General features: G+C 39.0%; 2 protein-coding genes across 7 annotated transcripts in view; both read left to right on the forward strand.

The window, feature by feature from the left end:
* The window catches only part of ACSL6 (acyl-CoA synthetase long chain family member 6), a 61,717-nt gene extending 55,998 nt beyond the window's left edge, over positions 1–5,719 (forward strand). For all 5 annotated transcript variants that reach the window (XM_060636212.2, XM_060636213.2, XM_060636211.2 and 2 more), the window contains one exon: positions 5,251–5,719. In XM_060636212.2, the coding sequence (XP_060492195.2) occupies positions 5,251–5,388 (138 nt within the window). In that variant the 3' untranslated portion in view covers positions 5,389–5,719. The remainder of the gene's footprint in view (positions 1–5,250) is intronic.
* Positions 5,720–12,618: 6,899 nt separating this feature from the next.
* The window catches only part of MEIKIN (meiotic kinetochore factor), a 79,237-nt gene continuing 75,384 nt past the window's right edge, over positions 12,619–16,471 (forward strand). For both annotated transcript variants that reach the window (XM_078451291.2, XM_078451289.2), the window contains exons 1-4: positions 12,619–12,937; positions 13,082–13,169; positions 13,774–13,861; positions 15,505–15,565. In XM_078451291.2, the coding sequence (XP_078307417.2) occupies positions 12,805–12,937; positions 13,082–13,169; positions 13,774–13,861; positions 15,505–15,565 (370 nt within the window). In that variant the 5' untranslated portion in view covers positions 12,619–12,804. The remainder of the gene's footprint in view (positions 12,938–13,081; positions 13,170–13,773; positions 13,862–15,504; positions 15,566–16,471) is intronic.

Raw genomic sequence — 16,471 nt, forward strand, 5'->3', positions numbered from 1 at the left:
AATGTCTAAAAACAAAGTGAATCTGACTTGTTAATGCTGTGCTCATTTGAAAACTTTCACATTTTTGAATTATAAGCCTGGGTTTAAAATGCCAGAATTTGTTAGAATGTTTCTTTAAGGATTTTTTGAGACATTGGAAATATAGCCATTTTAGGATTCTTCTTTGTATTTTGAGTTTTTGATCTGAATAACCAATGAACATAATGCAGAGATTTCTGAGCAAAGAGTTCTTTGCCATCTCAACATGCCCACCTCCCAGGACACAAGACTGTTAACATCAGAAGTTTTGAAAACAGTCATTGACATATTGAACATCTTGCAACTATTTGCATCCTCTGGTTTTTTTCAATTTTTTAAATTGTGGTAAAGCACGTATGACATAAAATTTACCATCTTAACCATTTTCAAGTGCACAGTCTAGTGGTATTAGATGTATTTGTAATGTACAATCATCACCACCATCCATCTCCATAACTCTTTTCATTTTATAAAACTGAAACTCTGTATCCATTAAACAGTAACTTTTAGTCCCCCCACCCCACTCCAGCCTCTGGCAACCACCATTTTACTTTCTGTCTCTATGACTTTGACTACTCTAAGTACTTCATGTAAATGGAATCATAATATATTTATCTTTTTGTGACTGGCTTCTTTCACTTAGCATAATGTCCTCAAGGTTCATCCATGTTGTAGCATGGGTCAGAATTACCTTCCCATTTAGAGAGAACAATATTCCATTGTATGCATATAATCACATTTCGCTTATCCATTCATCTGTCAGTGGACATTTGGGTTGCTTCCATGTTTTAGCTACTGTGAACAATGCTGCTATGAACATGGATGTACAAATAATTCTTTCCAGATCTTGCTTTCAATTCTTTTGGGTATATACCCAGAAGAGGAATTGCTGGGTCATATGATAATTCTATTTTTAATTTTTTGAGGAACTGCCATATTGCTTTTCCACAGTGGCTGCACCATTTAATATTCCCATCAACAGTGCACAAGGGTTTAGATTTCTTCACATCCTCGCCAACACTTGTGTCATTTTCTGTTTTTTGGATAATAGCTATTCTAATGGGTGGGAAGTGGTTCATAAATTGATTTTTGAAATAAGTCATTTCCTGATTGTGTCCACTGATCTTATTAGCAGATTTTTTTAATGTTTATTTTTTTTTTTTGAGAGAGAGAGAACAGGGGAAGGGCAGAGAGAGAAGGGGACAGAAGATCTGAAGTGGGCTCTGTGTTGACAGCAGCCCCCCTATGGGGAGCTTGAACCCACGAACTGCGAGATCATGACTTCAGCCGAAGTTGGACACTTAACTGACTGAGCAACCCAGGCACCTTGATTCTTTTTTTTTTTTTTTTTTTTTTTTTTCAACGTTTATTTATTTTTGGGACAGAGAGAGACAGAGCATGAACGGGGGAGGGGCAGAGAGAGAGGGAGACACAGAATCTGAAACAGGCTCCAGGCTCTGAGCCATCAGCCCAGAGCCTGATGCGGGGCTCGAACTCACGGACCGTGAGATCGTGACCTGGCTGAAGTCGGACGCTTAACCGACTGCGCCACCCAGGCGCCCCCAGGCACCTTGATTCTATTAACACTTCTTATATGGACAGTAGCATCTGACAGAGTGCCCTCTCGTTTTTGTTCTCCTGCCTTTTGTAACCTGCACTCCAGTATCCAAAAACCACGTGGTTTTCCCAGAAGCATTTCAGACTTGAACATGAACATTTGATCTTCCCTCCCCCAAAGCATGTTTCCGTTCCTCCAGTTTCTCTGCTCAAGCAGAAACCTAGAACCATTCTTACTTTTATTATTTCTCTTTCTTTACCACTTACCCACACAAATTCTAAGTCCTGTCCTTTTCAGCCCCCAAATTCATTTCCATCTCCACAGCCAACTGTTATAGCTCAAATCACCATCAGTCTTGCCTCTTGGCTGGTCTTCCAGCTTCCATTTTTACCTCAGTTCAATCTATTCTTAGCAGAGTACTCTTTCCAAAGAGCCATTCTGTTTCTTGTTGCTTAAAAATTGTTTAAAGAATCATGTCCAAACTCCCTACTTTGGTCCTTTGTAATTTGGCCCCAGTCTACCTCTCCAGCCCCATTGCTTTCTTTTTCTTCATCTATACCATATGCTTCAGCCTACACTTACAATGCCCTGAAAGTGCTTTGGCACATGTTGCTTCTACCTAGAGCACCCTCCTCTCCTCAGGTCATATAGCAACCACTCCTCCTTCTCCTTGCTGTCTTCATCAGCCTGAAGCTGACTTATCATACAGAGTTCAACTCAGGCATCTTTTTTCTTTTTTTCTTTTTTTTTAAGTTTATTTATTTATTTTGAGAGGGGGCATGCGAGGGGTGGGGAGGAGAGGGGAGGCAGAGAGAGAGAATCCCAAGTAGGCTCCACACTTTCAGCATAGAGCCCAATGTGGGGTGTGAACCCACAAACTGTGAGATCATGACCTGAGCTGAATCCAAGAGTTGGATGCTTAACTGACTGACTCACCCAGGTGCCCCAGGCATCTCTTTTCAATGAACCCTTCCCAAGCCTGGGTTAGGTGCTATATCAGAAATGAATTCAGCTCTAACAGAAACACATAGTGTCTTAAACACAGAGTGTTTTTTGTTTTTTTTTTTTTCTCACATAAGATGTCTGAAGGTAGACAGTCCAAGGAAGGTACAGGTCCTCCAAGACCTAGGCTCTACTATCTTTCCACTCTTCATTCTTAGTATGTTGGCTTATCACAAGGGCACTGTTATAGCTTTGGACATTGTCCATATTCAAGGAAGGAAAAAAGAACAATGGGTGGAGAAATCTATGTCTGAACCTTATATTAGGAAAGCAAAAACTTTCCTTTATCACTAGCCAAAAATGGATCTCATGGCTATCCCCTAGCTGCAAGGATAGCTGGGAAATCAGAGAACAAGATTGCCCTGGTAGACATAGACATAGTTTTGGTTTCATTAGCATGGAAGAAGTCAAGAGTGGGTATTGGCAAAGCAACTGATTCTGCCTGCAAAAGGTGACCCTCTCTGGGCTTGCCCCTGTGGTAGCAATGTCATACTGCAGCATCTGTCATTAGATTGTAAATCTATGAGGGCAGGGACTGTGTCTTGTTATTCTTTGTATCCCTTTTGCCTGACACATATCTGACACATAGGAGTTGCTTGATAAATACCAAATACATAAAACAACAAATGAATGTGTATGTGTATTTAATACATAGGTTTTGAATTAATATTCTAAATGTCTGTGACAGTTGACTATTGAACAACATAAGTTTCAACTGGAGGGGTCCACTTGGATGTGGTTCTTTTTATATATATATAGTTCAGTAACTATACATGTATTTTCTCTTCCTTATGATTTTCTTTATAACATTTTCTCTAGCTTACTTTATTGTAAAAACACAGTATATAATACATACAGCATACAAAATATGTGTTAACCAACTGTTTATGTTATAGGTAAGTCTTCTAGTCAATACTAGGTTATTAGTAGTTAAGTTTTGGGGAGTCAAAAGTTATATATGAAATTTCAGTTGTGCAGGTGGTCAGCTTTCCTAACCCTGTTTTGTTGTTCAAGGGTCAATTGTACATACCAATGGAGTAGTTGGACTTGGTGCACTTCTTACTGGTGCTACCTGGGCTTCTCTGCCAGAGGATTCTGAGAAAATACTTATTTCAGTTTCAAAATTGCATTTGAGACTTTGAATAACATGCAGGACAGAATGGCATGAATGTTTAGCAAATGGTATCTGTAGTCATATTGTGTCTCTGTGCCTCAGGTTCATGACAGTTTTATTTTTTCAAAAATGTAATAAAACTTGTTATTAAGAGGTCTATTACAACAATCCATAACCCTGTTTGCTATTTAATGATATGGGCCTATTATCTCAACAAAAACCATTTAATTTAGACAATTGTCAGTCCAGACACGATTTCCAGTATCACTCAAGGATTCAGTTCAAGCCCGTATGATAAAATTGTCATGAAACTGTCAGAGACCCTTTCAGATAGAGCCCCACGTGGGAGGAGTTGGCCCAGGCCCTCCTACATTAGTTCATCTGTCTCTGGTCAATTCATCACTGCAAAGGGACTTTGCATGAGGGGGCCTAGGATCTGCCTCACAGAAATAGGAAGTGCGAATGCTAAACCTGACCCGTACATTCCTCCTTCCGGTAGATATAAAATTCCATGGTGAGACTTTTTTTTTTTTTAACAGACTCATCATATACCCTCAAACTTTATATTCCTGCTGTGAATTGCAATACCATCCATGTACCCATTCAAGTCAGAAACCCAGGGGTCATTGAGGCTGCCTCCCTCTTTACTACCTCTTATCCATGGAATGGGTCTTAGAACTGCTTACTTGTCTCTGTCTCTGCCCTGAATCTAAGTGTAGGTGCTTATCTGGTCCCCCGTGGATTGGCCAGATCCCTCAGATTGGTTTCCCTGTTTCTAATCTTCATGTTCTCAAAGAACATTTTCACATTTCTCTTGGCGAGATCTTTCTAAAATGTGTATTTAGCCATGCCACTGCCCTGTATGAAAACCTTAAGTGCCTTCTTACAGACTCCAGCCTAAAGTTTGAGCTCCTCTGTAAACTGTTGCATTAACCACTTCAGCTTCATCTCTTACCCCTTTACCTCCTACTTCATGTATCTACACCAAAAAACCACTTGGATTTCCATTCGCATGTTCTGTCTTTTCTCATTCCCACAGCTTTGTTCTTGGGGTTGTCTCTGCCTAGAATGCCCTCCATTACCCACCTCTCCTCCTTTGCTGGTTAACTCTTACTCATCTTTTAACACTCATCTAATTTGGGAAGGCTTCCCTGGCTGCTCCTCCTTTTCCCCTACCATCACTGCCTTAGGCGCCTGTCACTGTGCATACCACGCTGTCTGATAATTGCCCGGTGTGTCTGCTCTGCTGAATGCTAGTGTGCACCTGCTGAGGGCAGGGGCACTCATGACTCTTCTTTGTGTCCTCAGTGCCTGGCACAGAATAAGCACCCAGCTCATTTCTGTTGACTGGCTAAATGAAGGAGTAGGAAGGGAGAAAAGGTGGCTTGCAGACATGTTAAATAGGCTGAAATGTTACTGACCTAACTTTGACTTTTAAAAAGAGCATAGTGTTTTTATATCAATATATCTATTCTTGTATGCCTGTTACTTTTATCATGTGTACTATAAATGCTATGTTATATTCCTGATAAAGACATATTCTGCATTTGGTTTTTAGGTTAAAGCCATTCACATCCACTCTGACATGTTCTCAGTTCAGAATGGCTTGCTGACACCAACATTAAAGGCTAAGAGACCTGAGCTGAGAGAGTACTTCAAAAAACAAATAGAAGAGCTTTACTCAATCTCCATGTGAAGTTCAAGGAAAGTTCTTCTCAGTATAATGGACTGTGTAGCAATATTGTAGTTTCTCTTGAAAGTAATGAATCAGAATGATGCAGCTGAAAATGAATAAGCACGTGATCTTATGACCATGCCTTTTCCTGTCCCAAAAGGTCTTTAACAATATTTTCTCTATCATCACTGAGTACACTTTATTTTTATTAAAATGATATTGTAACAAGCTGCTAAAAATATCACAAATGGCAATGTAAAAATCAAGACTTTTCTCAAGGACTGTGTACCACTAAAAGTAATATATTCTCAATGTTCACAGAACTCTTATTAAACATAAAGGAAAAACATAACTGATATACTGTACTTCATTATTTGTGGAATAGTAACCTGATATAGCAAATATCTAAGCAATGTGGACTACCTCATTAGTAACTGATTGTCAAAATCACAGTTAAATCAGACTTAAAAAATTAAAATTAGGTGTACAGAATCATGCTAAAACAAGATATAATGCACATTCTACATAAATTCAGATTCTTTATACATGACAATTCTTATTGATGTGAACAAGTTTTCCCTGTCATTTTTACTTTTATGCATGAAAAATGCGATTTCAGATATTATTGAAACATGTTATATTTATATAACATTTTACAAAGATCTTTCAACATATTTTCTCATTTATTAAGCTCATTAAAATATTCAGGAACTACTTAGAGACAAATGTACAACTACTTCAAGGATAAAATGTGTATATCCATGGACTTCTTACCACATGAATTCTAAAAGATGTCTGTTGACTCTACAATGAATGGACCTTTGGGGAAGACTTGGGCAAAGAAACCCAGAATTATTTCTCAAGATAGACAGCAATTAATGTACCTATATTCCTTGCTGGGCTCTTCAGGCCTCCCATTCATAGTATGTCCAGGCCAGGCCTGGGAAACCAAATATGGCTGTAATCCTGAACAAGGGGAGGAAGGGATGTTATTTCCAAAGAAAACAGTTTTTCAACAACTTAATTTTGAAGAACCTCTTCAAAACACCGCTATGAAAGTTTTTAAATCCATCATAGATGAATATCTCATAGGGCATAATTCCATTCAAAAAATCTTTAAATGCTTTTAAGCTTAACCATGGAAACCTCCTTTTTTGCATTATGTATTTAGATACTCCTTGCACCCGAGTACCAACGATTTCTTATAATTAAAACCCAGCATGGACAGCAGTTAGGTTCCAAGCTACAGACTGTGCTTCTGAAGAAGGAACCATCCCTAGGCAAGTGTTTTCTTCTATAGAGACAGGACTCTGAAAGCAGACATGGGGAAAGCGTTCACAATCCAGAAGTTCCTTTCCCCTGGAGCAAATCCAAGCTGTAAATAAATGCTATTGGTTAAAAAACTGCATCATCACATGGGCCTACTGGATGAATCTGTATCAGTGATTATATACACTTATATTTCAGCATTGGCAAAAGTGGATCACACCTTCATCTGATGCGTTTATCCAATTCTTTACACATTCCTTTGGCATATTTCTGTCCGCAGATCCTCTACTTACACTTACAAATCCGACTTTTAGTATATGAGTTAGTTCCATGCATATTCCTTCTTAAAGGCATTTCTGAATAAATAAATTCTAAAAATTTCCAAGGCCATATCTACATAGCATTAATTTTTTATATTTAATGTTTGACTAAAAGAGAAAATCATTATCTGAATTAGATATTCATACTCTTTTAAAATAAGGCAAGTAGCGTCACATGTTGAAGAAAATGAAGCTGATTCCCATTGTCCTTCCACTGAAAAAAATTTCAGTTGTCTCTTATTTTCAGGAGGATTTTGGACAATATAACATAAGCAAATAATGTAACACTTATTTTGGTTGTATTTTTACCTCATAGTAGTTAGATATGATTGATTATGGACAGGTAAAGATCTCTTGTTTTTCTCACTTTAAAGATCTTGTGTTTCTTCTGGCCTTCCTGATCTGTATGTAAAGCATCACATTTGGGCCAATAAATAGGTTACAGCAAATGTGCTGAGAAAAGTAAACAGTGGGCCCTAAATATACTGCAGGTACATTTATCTATTCCTCTGTTTAACTCCACTGAATTTTTAAATAAAGAAGAAATAAAACAAGATGTGTTAATGGAAAATCCCTCTTGCTTCAGATTCCCCAACTTTATTTTGGGGGGAAAATTTTTGTATTTCTCTTTAACCAATATAGGAAAAGGCTATGTACTTAAGATGTTCACATTTGTAGTGGACATCAAATCCAACAGAAGTCTAGAGGCATAACAGATGAATTATTTTTTAAAAAGTCATGTTCCTAAATGTTTGGCCTTTTATCTGTTTTTCATTCAAATGTACATTATTAATGTAATTAGGAATATAAATTAGTAATTTTCACATTTTAGAAGCCAATCCTGTGTATATTTTCAAATAGAATATACACCTTTTTTTTTTCTTTTGCCATAAAAGACATCTTTATATTTTATTATGATTCCCCCCAGGTGAGAGAGGAAACTCTGACCAGGTGTGGCATGGAGGCCTAGTTCCACATTTATTAGGGACTCACAGACTTAGAAGTTCAAGGAATAAACATACTATGTCTCCCTCATATGAGCAAGTTAACCTTTCATTCTACATTTGATTAAAACTGCAAGCATGAGGAAAATAGAACTTTCCACTGCAATTTTTATAGTCAGGTAATGTTTTAGCAACTCGAAGTTTGCACTTAATTAGGTTGTATTACCCATCAAAGAACTGATAATCTTTTATTTTTTCTGCAGTAAAGAAAATGGATTATTCTTCATTTTCCAAATGTGTAAAGCACAAAGGTGATATAGTTATTTAGGATACAAAATACTATGAGATGAATGTAAACAATGGAAAACTGTATTTTTTGCATGAAAACAGACTACTTACAAACTTGCTTAATATCTCAGGAGAAAAAAAGAATGAATAATCATATATAAAATTGATAAATTATATGTTGAGCTAAGTTGCTATATTTTTTTGCCTGTTTTTTTTTTTATTTTAAGGAAGCATAAACATGAAAAGAAAATGATCCTGATAATTTGAATTGTCTCTCAAGTATGCTGCACAGTCCTTTCTGTGATTCTACAATTAACTGCAGTTAAGAATGGGATTAGCATTCAAGTGAGGACAAAGCCCTAAATGAGAAATTCTTGAGTTAGAACAATGAATGGTTATAACCCAGAGGCAATAGATAAATACCTGGAATATAAGCAATTCTAAACCTTGTCCCAAACTGAAAAGGTCCTGATGAGGTGATGGTGGCTTTTAGACATTTCATTTGACTGATTAATTTTCCTTGTAAGTCACTGCAACAATTGCACGGGGTGGGGAAAAGGGGTATTTTTTGAAGAATTGCTTATTCTACATTAAATTTTTAAAACTTGAGGAAATTAAAATATTACCTTTTAAATATGCATACAAGTATCTTAACTGTAATTATCTTTTTAGTTGCTTTGTTATAATAGCATGCCTATCAAATATAAAATGCATTTATGAAAACTTTTGTAAAAAATAAAGATTTTTTCGTTTCTCAAAGTTGGTTATAATTACTATTTTATATATTTATATAGCATAGTCCCCTGATGTTAGTATATTAGTAATCATTGATCATAGAGCTTATGGTAAACATTATATCAAACTTTACCACTAGTCAGCATACTCTGCACTCTCCATAAGTGTCCCCAAACTCCAAAGATTTACAGTCCTCCCCCACCCCTGAGGTGCTCCTTTTCTTTGTGCATTTTCTGTTACCAAGTGTGTCCTGGATTTAAATGTGTACTGAATTTAAACCATTTTTATACTTTTAAAAGAACAACTGTATTCAAACTTTCCATTGTGATGCCCCTGAAACAGTATTTCCATGTTTTTTACCCATATACAAGATAATGGTTATACTTTCTTAAGATGGTACATTCTGCCATGCCTAAAGTTATGCAGATTCTGCCTTCTCTGTATATTTGCTATTGTCTATTCCTCCATTCTAATGGCTATTAGTATAGTTCAGGCCATTCTCATCTCTTGTCTGGAATATTACTGTTCTTTCTTAATTAGTTTTCCTGTTTCTACCCCAGCTTCTTTAAATGTCACCATCCACATTTTAGTCAGTGTGATCTTTCTAAATTGAAAATCTGGTCATGCCACTCTCCTGCTTAATATTCCTTCCATGACTTCCCAGTTTCCAGGATAAAGTTCAGACTCCCTGGTTCAGCACACAAGGCCTAGCATCTCTACTCCTGCGCTTCCTCCATTGGAGCCTTGGTTCCAGTCATATCAACTACTTTATGTAGTGCCCTAAAAGCATCATGCTTTTCTGTGCCTCCATGTGGCACATATGGTCCCACTGTCATGGAATGCCATAGCCTTTAATAGCTCTGCTAACTGCCACCACGCAGCTCTTAGAACAGTTCAGTTATCCTTTTATCTGAGAAGATTCCCTCTGCCCCACTCCCACTCACGCTGTGAGTTGCTTGAGGTTATAGCCCCAGTGCAGAAGGACTAGCCCATACAGGATGCTCAAGAAATAGCCACGGAATGAAAAATCCCCTTGGCTGTTTTTCATGTGTTGCATAGCATTAAGATCACAACACCTGAAGATACATTTCCTCTGTCACTGTGGTTTTGTACAGTCTGGTCAAGTAAGCAGAAATAAACTGGTTTCCAGTTAGACCCTGAAAATTGTGGTTAGTAACACAAACAGAACTGCTCAGTGAGTCACTCCAAAAGAAAACAGAGAAGGATTGCCTCTGGGCTCCAGGGAATGCTAAACCCACAAAAGAGCTACTTAAAACAAAGCAAAACAACAACAAAAACTTCCTTCAGAAATCTCTTCAAAATTTGGAATTTGTTTTATCATGGAAGTTAGTTTCTCCTTAACTGTTCCAAACCTAGTCAAACCCATCGTGTGACCCATCGTGTGAACTGAAACACTGCTAGCAGAATTCTGAGTCTAGATATGGGAGGAGTACAAAGGGAAACGGGAGAAGTTCAATTTAACTTGATGAATGCTTGCACTGGCATTTGTGTATCTGGGGATAGAATGAGGAGATACAGAGAGATAATTGAATTGAGACGTCTCTGCCCATCCTTTTGTATGGGACACATCTCCTTCCCTTTTATAGGCTGGCACTGGGTGAAGCTTTAAACAGACCAACTGTGTAGGGCACATAGGTGGCTCAGTCAGTTAAATGTCTGACTTAGGCTCAGGTCATGATCTCACAGTTTGTGAGTTTGAGCCCCACGTCAGGCTCTGTGCTGACAGCTCAGAGCCTGGAACCTGCTTTGGATTCTGCGTCTCCCTCTCTCTCTGCCCCTCACCTGTTTGCTCGCTTGCTCTTTCTCTCTCTCTCTCTCGCTCTCTCTCAAAAATAAATAAAACATTAAAAAAAGTTTTTTTAAACAGACCAAGTGTGTCTATAGTATCTTTCATCCCCTTGCAACTGAGGGCTTCAAACTCCTTTCCTTGCTCCCCCGACCCCTTTCCCAGCTATGTGTTAGGAAGAACAGGGCCATGACAAGCACACTAGCCAAATGCCAGGAGACTCATGCCACCTATGCCAATCATCTGTCATAACAAGCCTCCCTAACCTGTAGTTTCCTCAGCTGCAAAATGAGGGGTAAATTAGATCATCTTCAAGGACCCCTTTTGGCTCAAGAAATCATTCCAAAGGTTATTTCCAGTTTTGAAACCCTATGCATTAACTTCCATAAACCTTTACTTGATGGCATTTCAGTAAATGGAGATCAGTATAGCAAGACAATTAAGGAATAGGGACACCAAAGCACAGATCAGCTTTTGCTTTAAGCTCTTTTCCTTTTTCATTGTTTCTTCCCTTTCTAGGTGTAAGGCATGGAAGGATCCATACCTCCCACAAGTCATTTAAGAACTCCGAGTTTTTTTCACAACAGCCTCCAGAGAGAGGAGAGCCTGGAGACCTGACTTGTAAACTAGAGACTGCTTGTCAGCATGTTATGGATGTGACTAAAGAAAGGAGGTTGAAATATGATAATTGCTTTGTATTGCAACAAGACTTTGAGATCCTAGACTGAAGGACCATTTCTAACACACTTCTGTATCCCCAGGACCTACCAGAATGCCTAACACAGACTAAGATGCTAAGTAAGTATTGATTCAGTGACTCAAAGCACTATATCTAACTAGGTAGGAATTCCTACCTTCTGTTCTTTATAAAGCTAAGTTTTAATAATTAATTGTATATTAAATCGATTGTTGTGACTTTCTATGAGAAAATTTTAAATTTTAAAAAGTTCAGAGGAATTTAATTAGGAAAACATTGTGGCTATATGTGTGCTATAGTCACACATACAATATTGGAACATCACAAGTCTTTGAGTTTTTGAATTTTATATCTACAAACGCATTTTTTAATGTTGTGAAATGTCATTTTAAAAATATGAAGATGGTTATTATATGCACAATATGCTTATCAGATGCAGCCAGGTGGTTCAACCAGGATGTATGGAGAGAGGGAAGTCATTCCTACGTTCCTGCAATGAGGCAGAGCAAACAAGCTGAGCCCCAGGACACTAAGAGGTAAGAAATTCTCTACCTTGACCATAAAGCTGCCCAGACGTCCAGGAGATAGCTCCTGGATGGGGCGAAGGGATTCTTCTTATCCTTAAGAAGAAATCTCCTGGAAGCAAGGTCTTTGAATGCTAACTCTCAAATGCCATGGCTCCCCAGTAAACTGGTGGCCCCGGAACTGAAGTTGATTGCTCAGGAGGATATTCTCTGCTGGTAATGTGCTTTGGTTGCTGTCTGACTTTCCTTGCACTGAGTCAGGCTGACCACCGCACTCCGCACCCCACCAAGACTCCCTATGTTCGGAGACCTAAAATATTACTGAGGCATTAATGCAATGTTTATAATGAGATGGGCTAAGCCATCGGTAGCACGCAGGTGATGAGCTCAACACATTAAGGGAAAAATAAAAAGCAAAGGTTGCAACCACCAGGAAGATTAAAAGGCTTTTTCCCATAAGCTTCTCTTCAAGCGTGAGATGAGACAGCCAGCGCCACTGGACCTGCAACCATGCGGGTCTACCGCCAAATACCCGGACGCCGCACCTCCAGGGGGGGCGGGGCGGCCTTCACGTCACTCCGTTTCCCAGAAGCCAGCGCATGGCTTGGACGAGATTAAAAAAAAAAAAAAAAAAAAGGCGGGAGCGAGGCGGGCTGCTCCAGTCAGTGCAGTGTAGCAGTTGGTTCCGTGGGCTGTTGGCTTTTCTCCGCCCAGCTCTTGTCATACTGCTCCGCAGGCAGCTTCTGTGCGTGGACGCTGAGGCACTCAGACCCTAGCTTACTTCCTCCGGAAGGCGACGAGAGAGGCTGTGGAGGGCCAAGAGGCCCCTAAGGCCTTGGGGGGTAGGGTGGCAATGTGGTCGCTACGGGTGTATACCCGCAAGAAGCGGGCTGGCCAAAGGCTCAACCTAACCCCGACGCCGGAGCTAGGCCCCACCGTGAAGGCGGAGGCCCCTCCAGGTCCAGACAGAAGGCACTCTGCGCACTGTAAGCCCGGGTGGGCAAGCCTGTGGAGCGGCACTCCGGGTTGGCAAAGGCGAAGGGCGGGGGCGGCTAGGCCTCGGCCCAGGGAAACCCGAGGCCGGCAAACGGGCCTGGGGCTTCTCCCTGAAATATGCCGCCCTCTCTTAGGCCTGAAAGGAGAAGCGCCCTGTTTGTCGAAGATCTCAGAGAGAGCCGAGTGGAGTGGGCGGGGAGTTAGCCGCTCTAGGCCGCCGAGGTGCGTAGCCACTTGTGCCAAGCCCATGCCTCTGGCCCCCCTCAAAATTTTCATCCTCATTTTCTGCCAATAGCCAACTTCTCCTTCCAAGAGTCAACGAAGAAAATAGGTGGAATACTGTGATTTCGCTCCTCCCACAACATAGGCCCAGAATTTTTTAATTTTTTTTTTTTTTACGTTTTATTTATTTTTGAGACAGGGAGAGACAGAGCATGAACAGGGGAGGGTCAGAGAGAGGGAGACACAGAATCTGAAACAGGCTCCAGGCTCTGAGCTGTCAGCACAGAGCCCAACGCGGGGCTTGAACTCACGGACCGCGAGATCATGACCTGAGCTGAAGTCAGACGCTTAACCGACTGAGCCACCCAGGCGCCCCAGGCCCAGAATTTTTTAAAGAGCAGTTTTGCCAAGTTACCTAAAAGCAAGTGAGCTCAAATCTTCAGAAAGCATTCACACCATCAGTTGGGTATTGGTACAATTAACCCACTGGGGTCTTTTTCTTAATGGCGTCCCCACATGGCCTTTCAGATTCTGAACAGTATGAACAGAGCCGTGGAAAGCCAAGCCCAGACCGTGCAAACTAATTGCGTTGTTTGTTTGTTAGCACTCAGTTAAGAGTTACAGGACAGAAAAGCCTGCGTGGAAATAGCACTAGTGAAGAGCCCTGGGATGAGAAGTTTGCTCCATTGAGTGTATGTATATTTCTCTTACGGACCTTGGGTATACTTAACAGCAGAGACCAGCGGTAACTGATGCGCCTGTAGATTAAAATGTAGTATAGTCTTTGTTCAATAGAGAATACATGGCTTCGTAGCATTTTTATAAACGTTGGTGTTTTCTCTTTAGACAGGGCCTTGAATTTCTGATTCTGCTGGATTCATAGCCACATGTTTTATTTTTAATTTCCCTTGACAAAAATTTGAGAAATGCCCATTACTGAGTAATTTTCTATGAAACAGGTATATGTAAGTTTTTCTTAGTAACTCCCTTATGTTGAGGAGCACTTAAAAGCATTTCAAAGTCATTTTCATGTTTTCTTATTTGACTTTCCATTAACAACTAGAAACAGTGTTCGTTACCATTAGTATATTATATAATTTCTTGACCTACTGTACTTAATATGGATTCTGTACAGTATTTTAAAGATACATAGCAGTAGTTTGGAGAAACTCAGATTTTAAAAATTGCTTGTGACTCATCTACCATTAGCATTAAATAGTCATGTTCCAGTGCTTTAGCTTACATATATCTCTAAAACATGTGTTTTGGGGGTGGGCAGTTTCAACAAAGGCATTTTTTTAAAGGATTTTACCCCAGATTTTAACACTGTTAAGTGTTCGTTGTAGATGATCCAGACTATGCCAAAAAAAAGTGTTTAAAAAGTTTCTTCTACTTTTTATATATTTTTTCTACATTCCTTTTTTTCCGTGCCTTTTTTTAAATTTAAAAGTTGTTGCCTGATTGTATATTCCTCTAACATTAAGTGGTCTCTAAAAATATGATTTTTGGTGTCTGCATAGTGCTTTGTCTTATACTGTAATTTGTATGACTTTTTCCTGTAGTTGGAGGATTGAAATTGTTTCCAAGGTTTTGCCATTTTAGATATCAGTGGGCATTCTACCACAGAAGTTTTTTGTGTACACTCAAATTGTCACTCTAAGATAAAAAATTTTGCAGTGGGTCAAGGGTTGAATCATTTTTAATTCATGTTGGGCAGTTGGCACCATTTTATCTGATAATTTGAAAACACATATATTTGATAGATGAAAAGTAACATGTTATCTGATTTTCCATTTCTCTGAATACTAGTAAAATTGATACTTTTTTTTATTTTATTGGCTATCTGTGTTTCTTTTTTGGTGAAATGCTTATTCATTATATGTTGAAGGTAGTTACACTTTTATACACATATATAACAAATACTTTTATATTTGTTTGCCTTTAGTTGTATTTCTCGTATTTTATTTAGACTTATCAGTCTTTTGATTTATTTTGCCTTCCTATCTAGAGAAAGAAAAACTTTTCTTACCTAGGTGGTCAGAAGAATGTTCACTTTCTAGGTGCTGGTTTAACCTACAGTAGTTAGTTGACTAGTATATTGCTGACTCTGTAGATGTGCCCACATTATTATATTTCAGTATTTATTTTTAGATTTAATATTAAATATCAGATTACATCTGTGGTCAGGAAACTGAAAGAATCTATTATACATATGAAGCTGATACACAAAGTTCAGTTTTTCATTTCAAAGTAACCAAATCAATGTGATATAATAAAATATAAAAATATTCAGTCTCATAGTTTGTGCTATACCTTTAATTCTTATTTCACTTAGGAGTCAATGACTGATGACCTCCAGGTTGACAGTAGTTCATCGAGTAGTGAGCTAGTATCAGGTAAGACTGCCAGATGCCAAGTTGAGAAAGCTCTCTCAACTTTCTTTCTTCTGAACATAAGCATCCATTTGTATTTTTGCTTCATCTTCCCATCTTAGTGGAAGAGGTATCTTTCTCCTAGTCCAAGGTGAATCCGTCTGCCTGTGCAATGGACCTCATCCTCATAGCTTTCAAGTACACGCCAGGAAATTAAAATTGTTATAAATGCTACAAAAGAGATTGATTTGAATGTAACAAATTGAGTTTAGCTGGAGAGATTAGGGAAAGCTTCTATGAAGGAACAGCAATTGAATTGAGTTTGGAAGAAAAGGAGAAATTAGCTATGCAAAGAGGTGAGTTAAGAGCCACCCAGGCAGAGGGAATAGCAAAGACCGTAACATGGGATTAAGCCTTACGTGTTCAATGAACTGAAAGAAGTCCAGTGTGGTTGTCGTTCAGAAAGGAGGGGTAAATGCAATATTAAGACAAGGTTGAACACACACAGAGGCCTTGCCGAGCCTTGTAGGCCATGTCAAAGATATGGCTGTTTATATTTGGAGCAGCAGGAAGCCACTGGAGTCTTTTACTTAGGAAGATAATATGATCATCTTGGCTACAGTATGGAAAGAAGCATGAATGGATGCAAATAGACCAGATAGGAGGTTATTACAGTATTTTAGGGGAGAAATGATGGCACTTTGTACTAAAGGATGACATTGAAAATGGAAAGAAGTGAGCATAGCTCATGACCATTTTAGGAAATGAAACTGACAGAATTTGGCAAATGAAGAATGAAGGAGATGGAAGTATCAAAGATGACACCTGTTTCTGGCTTGCATAACTGGATACTAGGTGGTGCCATTTACTGAAAAAAAATCTCGTTTGAGGGAAAGGTCATAAATTATGTTTTTAATATATTAGGTTATG

The sequence above is a fragment of the Panthera onca genome, chromosome A1 (assembly GCF_046562875.1).
Source record: "Panthera onca isolate mPanOnc1 chromosome A1, mPanOnc1 haplotype 2, whole genome shotgun sequence".
In the NCBI taxonomy this organism is placed as follows: Eukaryota; Metazoa; Chordata; class Mammalia; order Carnivora; family Felidae; genus Panthera; species Panthera onca.